The sequence below is a fragment of the Semicossyphus pulcher genome, unplaced genomic scaffold (assembly GCF_022749685.1).
Source record: "Semicossyphus pulcher isolate SPU_LCO1_2020_fin unplaced genomic scaffold, fSemPul1.0.p SCAF_2, whole genome shotgun sequence".
In the NCBI taxonomy this organism is placed as follows: Eukaryota; Metazoa; Chordata; class Actinopteri; order Labriformes; family Labridae; genus Semicossyphus; species Semicossyphus pulcher.
Window position 1 is genome coordinate 12,161,606 of NW_027211693.1, and position 9,331 is coordinate 12,170,936.

Here is a 9,331-nt window from a genome sequence, read left to right on the forward strand (position 1 = left end):
GTTTGTGTATCTTTGACATTATATTTTTGCTAATCTGTTTGCTGTCAGTTTTGGATTTTTTCTATGCTATTATTTTTCTTATTATTATTTTAGACAATTAAAAAGGGGAGTTTTTTCATTATGATTTGAAAATATCCACATTTTTGTGTCAACGCAAGACAAAAATTGTGTCAATAAAAGACAGTGATGTTTGTGGATTTGTGTTGCTTCCTTCCTCAAAAGGCAGACTTTTATTTTGAAAAAGATCTGTGGTTGTAATTCAATCAAGCTGCACCATTTTCAGAGTCTTAATTTCATAAATGCATCAATTTCATTAGTTAGCAATGAGATTTTGTACTGTCCTTTAAAAAGAAATCAGAAGTGATAGACTGAGTTTCTCGTATAAAGTCTGCATTACAATAAAGAACTCTGATAACATTCCATTTTTTCTGACATAATGGGAACAATATGGATTAGCTCAATGCACCACTGTGTAAGTGCAGTCTCACAGAGCTGCTAGCATGGCTGTAAAGTCTTTAAGACGTGATGTCTGTCAGTGCAGAACAGCAGTCAGATATAATGGCATTAAAGGCAGTGGTGTAGTGCAGGGTATACACGGGTATAAGGCGTATACCCACTTATTTATCAGTCAGCATTGCATATACCCTCTTATCCCCTCTGATGCGCAACCTTCATGTATGCAAGCCAAATTGCCCAATTATCTTTCATAGGATGGTGGCATGCATGACCCACCCTAAGCTGCCTCTCATTGGCCAGTACTCATTATGCAGGACTGATGAGCCAATCAGAGGCAGAGTAGGGCGGGTGATACCTGGGAAAAGAATTATTGCCTAACGGTAATTTTGTTAGTTCACTTTTAAACTATTCGCAGTTAGAATACGCTATGTAATGTTTATGAACAGCCAGGTAAGATGAAGCGAGCTATTCAAACAAAAATGTCCTTTCTCAATTGCAAATGTCCTCGCGAATCTACACCAGCCAGCAGCTCAGCTAATCTTAGCGATGCTAGCAGCTCCTTTAGCCCAAACTCTGGGAGCGCGCTCGGTCCGTCCCCCTACCCCGTCGCACAGGATGCCCATGCCGCCTCTTCACCCACAGCTAAAGATGCAGGTACAACGGCTGATGAAGATGTCAACTACGGTGGGTGGGAGCTTTTTTATTGCTGAAGCTTAAAAATCAAGATTACTGAGGTGACTTTACACATTTGAATAGCTTGTGGTCATTGTTTACCTTGTTACATTTAGGCTATAGCCTGTCAGTCAATCATGTTTGTTGTTTTTCTGTAGACATCTCTCACTAGTCTGTGGGGCAGTATTGGGTCAGTAATTTCATAATTTCATAATCTGTGCCTTCTTCTCCCGACGACTCACTCCAGCCGAAAGAAACTATGATGTGGGGAATCGAGAGCTTCTTGCTGTGGTGCCTTGTTTGGCTTGACCATAAAAACCTGTCTGATCTTCGTTCTGCACACAGACTCAACTCTCGCCAGGCTCAGTGGGCTTTGTTTCTTGGAAGATTCAACTTCACTCTTACCTACCGACCTTGGTCCCGGACCATCAAACCTGATGCTCTCTCTCACCAGTTTGCACCCCCAGTGGAAGACATCCCTGAGGAAACCATCCTGCCGTCCACTTGTGTGGTCGGGGCGGCCAGTTGGGAGATCGAGCGTGTGGTTCAGGAGGCCAACCAAGTTCATCCTATACCTGAGAGCTGTCCTTCAGTTCGTCTCTTCATTCCCCCTCCGCTGAGGTCCCCAGTGCGCCAGTGGGGGCCATCTTCTAAGTTGGCCTGCCATCGCACACTCTCCCTGCTGCAACAGCGCTTCTGGTGGCCATCTATGACTGCCGACACCAGGGAGTTTGTTGCCGCCTGCTCCGTTTGTGCCCGTAGTAAGTCCTCCAACCGAGCTCCAGCTGGTCCCCTCCTTCCTTTGCCCATACCTCATCGTCCCTGGACACACATTGCAGTGGACTTCGTTACTGGGTTACCACCATCTATGGTAACAGTTATTCTGACTATTGTTGACCGTTTCTCTAAAGCAGTCCATTATATACCTCTGGTTAAACTGCCCTCTGCGTTGGAAATTGCTGATCTACTTGTGCAACATGTGTTCCGTCTTCATAGTATACCCCAGGATATTGTCTCAGACCGGGGTCCCCAGTTTGCCTCCCAGGTGTGGAAAGCATTCTGTCAAACATTGGGGGCCTCAGTCAGCCTGTCATCTGGTTATCACCCTCAGACTAACGGCCAAACGGAGCGGGTAAATCAGGATTTGGAGTCTTCCCTGAGGTGTGTTGCAGCTTGTCTCCCTGCCTCTTGGTCCACCCATTTGCCATGGGTTGAGTACGCGCACAACTCCCTGGTCAGCTCCGCCAAAGGTATGTCACCTTTCATGGTTGGAAGACTTTTTAATAACACTGAAAGCCATCTTACTGACAAACTGACAAACTCTGAGAAACGTAGCAATGCAGGAAGAGGTTCACAAACAATGCATGTCAAATACTTTCCAGAAACACTGTTGTTGAGTTTTCAGCACAAGGAAATACAAAGTGGTGTAACACTCGTAGCTTTAAAGCCCCTGTGAGGAGTATTTCGATGGTTATGAAACAGACTGAAATTAATTCTGATTACTCTATATGACACACAAAAGCAAACAGACCATCAGTGGCAAGATTGATTATTGCTGTATAGATAATTTTAATTCATGAAACTGCGGCCGGGGGAGATGGCAGACTGCGCTGCCTTTGTTTACATTTTCCAGGGCAAAAATGTAAGTGAGTGATACCTATGACTGTTAAAGAAAGCAGGATGAGATTTTATCTTAAAAAACACCACTTAAGCATGCACAGGACAAAATCAGCAAAGAGATAAGAGGCATGGCGTTGTCCACAGGGGGCGCCAAGATCAACCCAAACCAAAAGTTCCTCACAGGAACTTTAATGGAAATAGGAATAGATGGAAAAAAAACCTGGATGTTTTCACACAGTGAAAAGGAATAGAGGAGGAGGAGGAATAGAGGACAGTGTCACTTTAGCTGCAGTGTAGGTTGTGGCCTGCAGGTTCAAGGACAGTGGAGAGAGGAGTGGAAATGTGGTGAAAACCACACAGAGAGTCATGAGATGTGAAGAACTCAAAGGTGACAGAGAGGGCTGGCATGAATGTACAGCTTGTTACTGTGATAGAAAATAATGTTATAAACCGCCCATAACAATACTGAAAAAAACCCACCAAGAATTTCATGCACAATCAACACATCTTCATATTTTGGACACCACATATTGATTTCTTCAGCGTTCCCAAACTCATCACATCTATAGACTTTTTTTTTCACATTTTGCCAGGTCAAAGGTCACTAGCTAGTTACAGACCTCTGCCTGCTACTCGTCCTTGTCCACGTCCTTGCAGAAGATGGAAAGAGCGCCATCATCATAGTATTTAAAAATTGCTTCCCTCATTAAGGCTTGTTTACCCTCAGGCAGCAGACACTCCACATTCTGCCTCATAATCAGTTGCAAGTCGTTTACCTGTGGATGTGCGTCCATGAATTTGAGGGGGCGGGGCTTCTGAAAGAGCCCTGAAGGGAGGGGTGCATTTGTTTGGCCATCAAGGTCATTTGATTTCCAAATATCTGCTTCGCGAAAGGACATATCAACTTTGGTCACACTCTAAATTTTGCCATGTGTGCACTGAGACACAAAGTTAGAGAGGATAAACATGTAGAGTCTTTTGACCTTGAACTGCTGTGTATATGTCCTCCACACAATCTTAAACATTATAGATAAACCTCTGACAGCACTTTGTAAAGGCCTTCTGCATGTCTCCCGTGAGAACAACAAGCAAAGCCCCATGCACCAGCTTCACTGACACACAGGCTGCGGTCTGTTTCTCCCGCCTTTGACCAACCTTCAAGGCTGTTTGCTCAGAGCAGAACTGTGACTGTGACAGGATGTGTAGTGAGGGAAGAGCTGCATGAGGTTTCTGCAGGCTAGTTTTAATTTGAACAAATTTAAACAATTGAATACATTTTTCTTGCTTGTTAATTTGCTCATGAAAATGCAAATAATGTCTCTGATGTGTTTTTAAACATGCAACCGTATAATGCACATGAATATTAGATAATTAGATAATAATAATTAGATTACTTTTCATTTAAATTCAAATTCATTGACAAGATTATCGTCCATCATTGCTCAAAGTGATGCACGCAAAAACAGACTTCTGGGACGGCTTTGATTATCGGACAAACTCATCTTCAAACTCTTGTTGTCGTCACAAAGAGCGAGGTGGGACCAGTGAAAGATTAGCACCTCCCCTCTCTGGCAGCACCGACCAGTGAAGAGTGATAACTTGCTAAATAACAGTAATCACACATCAACATTTATCTACATCTGTAAAGTCTCTTGATTCTACTAATAATAAATAACATGGTGTTGTTCCTCTTGCTATTTAAAAAAGATAAAACAACAGTTAAGCCAAACTTCCTGAGGTTAAAATAGAGACAGAGAAAGAAAAAACTCTGTTTGTATTCACACCTCAATTTTAAACCAAACCACAGCAGTGCTAAAGTTTCCGTGCAGTTTAGTGTGTGTGTGTGTGGTGTGTGTGTGTGTGTGTGTGTGTGTGTATGTGTTTGTGTGTGTGTCTGTGTGTGTGTGTGTGTGTGTGTGTGCGAGAGAGAGAAAGTTTCAGTTCTAACTTCCATCTAACAGTTGTAAGTTGTGTCCATCCTTGTGTGCATTAAACTGTGTATGTGTGTTGTGTGTTCAGGAGCTAAACAAAGCATTGTGTCAGTGAGTCTTCGATTTCACTCCAAAACACGTTTAGTTATTAGAATAAGTTTCTGGTCCAACCTAGGTGTTAGGTGTAAACAGTTTGACCACACGAGCACACACACAGATAAACACACATTCACTGTCACCGCTGACGAACAAACAATGCATGGAAACTTTAGCATTGTGGTGGTTTGGCATTAATGTGAGGTGAAGAGGCTTTTTGTCCTTGATCACACTCTGTTTAACCGTCAGGAAGTTTGATTTAACTTTTTTCTTACCTTCTTAAAATAGCAAGAGGAACAACACAATGTTATTAATTATAAGTAGAACCAAAACTACTTACAGATGTAGGTAAAGGGTGCTATGTGAGGTTTTTTATCACACTTTCTGCAGTCTGCACTCTTCACTGGCTGGTGCTGTCAGAGAGGGGAGGTGCTAATCATTGTCTGGCCCCACCTCGCTCATTTTGTCTAGAACAAGTGTTGAAAGTGTGAGTTTGTGACTTCATAAGAAAACTTTGTCTGATTATCCAGAAAGAGATTTAAATCGTTGCTAAAGTCTGCACTAATGTGCATCACTTTAAGTATTGATGGACAGACAGCTTGTCAGTGAGGCAGCATTTAAATGCAGAACAAAACATGAACTAATATTCATCTGCTATATACTGTATGGTTGCATCTTTTAAACACAGCAAAGACGATCTATCTGTCCACCTGTTATGTACACTATTAAAGTAGCTGAAGTCTGGAGAGAAGGATGGTTTAACAGACCTCCCCCAACTCTGCATGCTGTGCTCTTCCTGCTGATGTGACTGACAGGCAGAGTGGGCGGGTCATCACTGATGATGAGCAGCATCTGCTTTGGTTGGCTCACAAAGCATCTAGCATGGCTCTTCTGTGTCTGTAAATGGCAAATGGCTGGAGACTTTTTTTTTAACAGATCAAACCAATTAATTAATTAATATTAAAGTCAGTGGTACAGAGGTTTTAGGAGTTTTTATTAGACCTGGAAACAAAGTGCTATAATGTGTATTTACCATGCAGATGGATCTTAAATGAATTAATGTTTAGAGGTCATTGGTGATAGTAACATTTTGAATTGGATATTTGTGGAAAAACTGATTGTAAACTCTATCTCAGTCGGTTTGGACCAAGCAGACAGCTCTGTGGCTGAGAACATGAAGCCAACACTGAAGCACCAAAAAGTGCAGTTCCTCGAATGGCCACTTGAGGCTGGCTCCAAAAGCGAGTTAACCTCCATTAGGCCCTATATTTAAATACCCAGCTTTACAGCAAATTCAACATATTTACAGCCTGGCACAAAAATGTTGCTTTGCCAGTTTCTATATTACTGTAATGGGAGGGCTGGTTGCTTTGAGTGACAGGTGGGGCTGCTAGCTGTGTGCTAGGTGTCACCTCAGCTAATTAAAACACTTGGCTTAACTTCTTGACCGTGTTTGTGTTGTTGGTGTGTTTTGGGGATTTTTTCATCCAAATGTTGAACAAATAATATCTCTTACTGAGTGGTTAACTTTACTACCTGATCCCTGAGAAGTCTGTGGTCCCACCTCTTTGGTGAGTGAAATTCTAATATTGTATTAAACGTTGGCGCTAATTCGCAGCTTTGGTTTGGTCTGGCCTGTCGAGGACGGAGGACCATTGTGATGGCTGGACCGGTTATTTTAAGTTACCCGGTCGTTCACCCGCTGCCCGCTCACCACTGATGTGTGCATTCAAGCTACAAATCCGCAACTGGATATGTTGAAATCAATCTGCTCGGTAGTTTCAAGCCTTTTCAGGACTGCATGATGTTCACTTTTTAAATATTGGTCCCATTTAGAGTAAAATTGATGATAAAGCAGGGTATGTTTTAAGGCGTGGCCACCTGTTATTGGAAAGTACCTACCATAGGGGCCTGTCAAGCAGGATTGAGACATAACAATGGCTACTTTCACGCTTGAACTCTTGAACTTTAGGTTTTCACATGCAGCCCACCTGGGTAATGTCACGAAATGTTGATTTTTCTGCATTTTTATTCCGTGTAAAAGGCCAAATTTGTATCCTGTTGTCCAAATGTGGTCGCTTGTGGTTACAAATAAAAAATATTAAAACGGCCAACATCCCAAACTTGAAGCTTTAAAAGGGGGGTTGACAAACCAATGCGTGACTTAACTGTTTCTACATCCTCTACAGAAGAATTATTTGTCTTTGATTACCGTAGTTATACTGTGTTTCCTCTTAGCGTCAATTATAGACACCCACCAGGAAACATGAAACAAGCTTGCTGCTTGTATTGTTTCATGTGCTCGGGCTTGAAGGATTTTTTTCCACTGTGGTAATACAGTGTAATATCATCATAACAAGTGGCCAATCAAAATGCTCTGTAGTTGTTCCCTCCCACTCGATATGATTATATCTAGGACAGTCATCTTCTCGTACATGCTAATGTTAGTGCTGTCTGAAGTGGACTTGCAACAAAATGCTGACTGTGTTTGTTTTACTTCTGATGCTCAGACTGAGTCGTAAGTATATGTAAAACTTTCAAATGTGTTCAAGATGTATTTTAAGTTCAGCACAGGGCATACATTTTATTTCCTGGTTGTTAATAACCAACATGTATTTCTTTATTTTCTTCAGGATGCACAGACGATCAGACCTTTGAGACAAAGACTGTTGGTGCTGGAGATGATGTGAAGCTGACGTGTCCCCGCGACACCTCTTGGACTAAAACACAGTTATTTTGGATCAGGCTAGTTTCTGGAGCCTTGCCTGAAGTTTTGGGAGGAACATATCCCTTTGAATACAACAAGGTTAACAAAAGTCCTCGCATCACAGCAAAACAAGAGCCTGGAACATTTGTCCTGATTATCAGTCAAACACAGCTCAGTGATTCTGGACTTTACTTTTGTGTTAAACAAACACGAGTTAATATGACCCTTTTGAAAGGAACGTTTCTGACAGTTACAGGTAAATAAAATACACCAGGTAGACTTTAATATCCGTTTAAATTGTACATTATTAATAGGAAAGTGTCAATGTATAAATTGTAACTGGTAAAGCATGTTTATATTCTGGTTTGAATTTCTCAGGACGTGCACCTGACATCACTGCCGTCATTCAAGACTTATCCTCTGATCCAGTCCGTCCAGGAGACTCAGTGACTCTGCAGTGTTCACTCCTCTCTGACTCTGACTACAAAACATGTCCAGGAAAACACAGCGTGTTCTGGTTCAGATCCGGATCAGATGAATCTCATCCCAGTGTCATTTACACTCTTGGAAACAGAACAGATGAATGTGAGAACAGTCCTGAGGCTCGCTCTCCACAGAAATGTGTCTACAGCTTCTCTAAGACCGTCAGCTCCTCTGATGCCGGGACTTATTACTGTGCTGTGGCCACATGTGGGGAGATACTGTTTGGAAACGGAACTAAGCTTAACATTGAAGGTAAGTTAGAATTTCATACAAATCATTGATTATAATTAATTTAGAATCTGGTTAAATCCATTGGATTGATGCGACACAAAACTTTTTTTCTTATCAAAAACCTGCTAACTCTCAGTGTTTTCTAGATTCGTCAGCAGACGACATGCAGTATTTGGAGAAGACCAATACAGTTATATTTCTGTTATCAGCTGCTTTGGCTTTAAGTCTGATTGTCATCGCCTTCCTGATTTATACCATCAAGACAAAATCTTGTAACGGTAATTAAAATTTCTCATCCATAAATCTATCAAACCATATTTAGCAAAATATGAAATTTGTGCCTCTTAGTGTAGATTAACGTTCTCCATCTTTGGTTTGATTGTTTTAACACAGCTGCTGTTGCTCTGCCCACAAATGCTGCAACAGCCAGTGCCGAGCAGCCAAGTCAGCAGGTAAGATCTATAAAGGAAAGATGAAACTGGAAGAGATTTTGGATCTTCCATCTCAAAACCTTTTTCTGTGTGTTTTCTCAGAGAAATGAGGACATGTTGGTTTATTCTGCACCAGCCTTTTCAAAGAGAACTGGCAAAGCAGAGAGAACGAAGAAGAAGAGGAACGTAACAGCAGCAGAGGGAGAGACTGTCTACAGCGATGTCAGGGCTTTTGTGTAGACTAACAATCCAAACAATGCAAAGATTTGCTCATTAATGCAAAGATAGATAGATAGATTCATTTTTTGGAAGACTATAACTACCATGTGACCATAGCATAATGATAATATTTATTTTTATAAACTTAAAAATGTTCAGTGTATTTTTGACATTATATTTGTTTCAATCTGTAAAATCTGCCTTTAATTGTATTAATACCTTGTGTGTGTGTGTGTGTGTGTGTGTGCACCTTGTGCTTTATGAGGCAGACTTTTATTTTGAAAAAGATGTACAGTTGTTGAATCTACTGATCAGGCTGCCCCCTTTTCAGATCCTTAATTTTATAATTGTGTAATTTTTTGTTTCATGTTTAATTTGTTAGCAATTATCTTTTTTTATGACTGTACTGTGCTAGTATTAGAAATCAGAACTGGTGGACTGCATTTCTTGTATAAAGTTAGCATCATAATAAAGATAACTATGAT

At 41.2% G+C, this 9,331-nt stretch overlaps 1 protein-coding gene across 1 annotated transcript; it reads left to right on the forward strand.

Moving 5' to 3' along the window:
• Positions 1-1,002: 1,002 nt before the first annotated feature.
• Positions 1,003-8,549, forward strand: LOC138598498 (signal-regulatory protein beta-2-like). The gene is made up of 5 exons (XM_069670293.1): positions 1,003-1,110; positions 1,583-1,889; positions 7,403-7,738; positions 7,861-8,217; positions 8,545-8,549. Exons 1-5 carry the CDS (start codon positions 1,003-1,005, stop codon positions 8,547-8,549), a joined length of 1,113 nt encoding a protein of 370 aa, XP_069526394.1.
• Positions 8,550-9,331: the final 782 nt, after the last annotated feature.

Coding starts and splice junctions, on each gene's coding strand:
- LOC138598498 (XM_069670293.1), top strand. CDS start 1,003: ATGCTAGCAGCTCCTTTAGCCCAAACTCTGGGAGCGCGCTCGGTCCGT. Junction 1,111..1,582: donor ACCCACAGCTAAAGATGCAG/GTACAACGGCTG, acceptor CTCTCTCACCAG/TTTGCACCCCCAGTGGAAGA. Junction 1,890..7,402: donor CTGCTCCGTTTGTGCCCGTA/GTAAGTCCTCCA, acceptor TTTCTTTATTTT/CTTCAGGATGCACAGACGAT.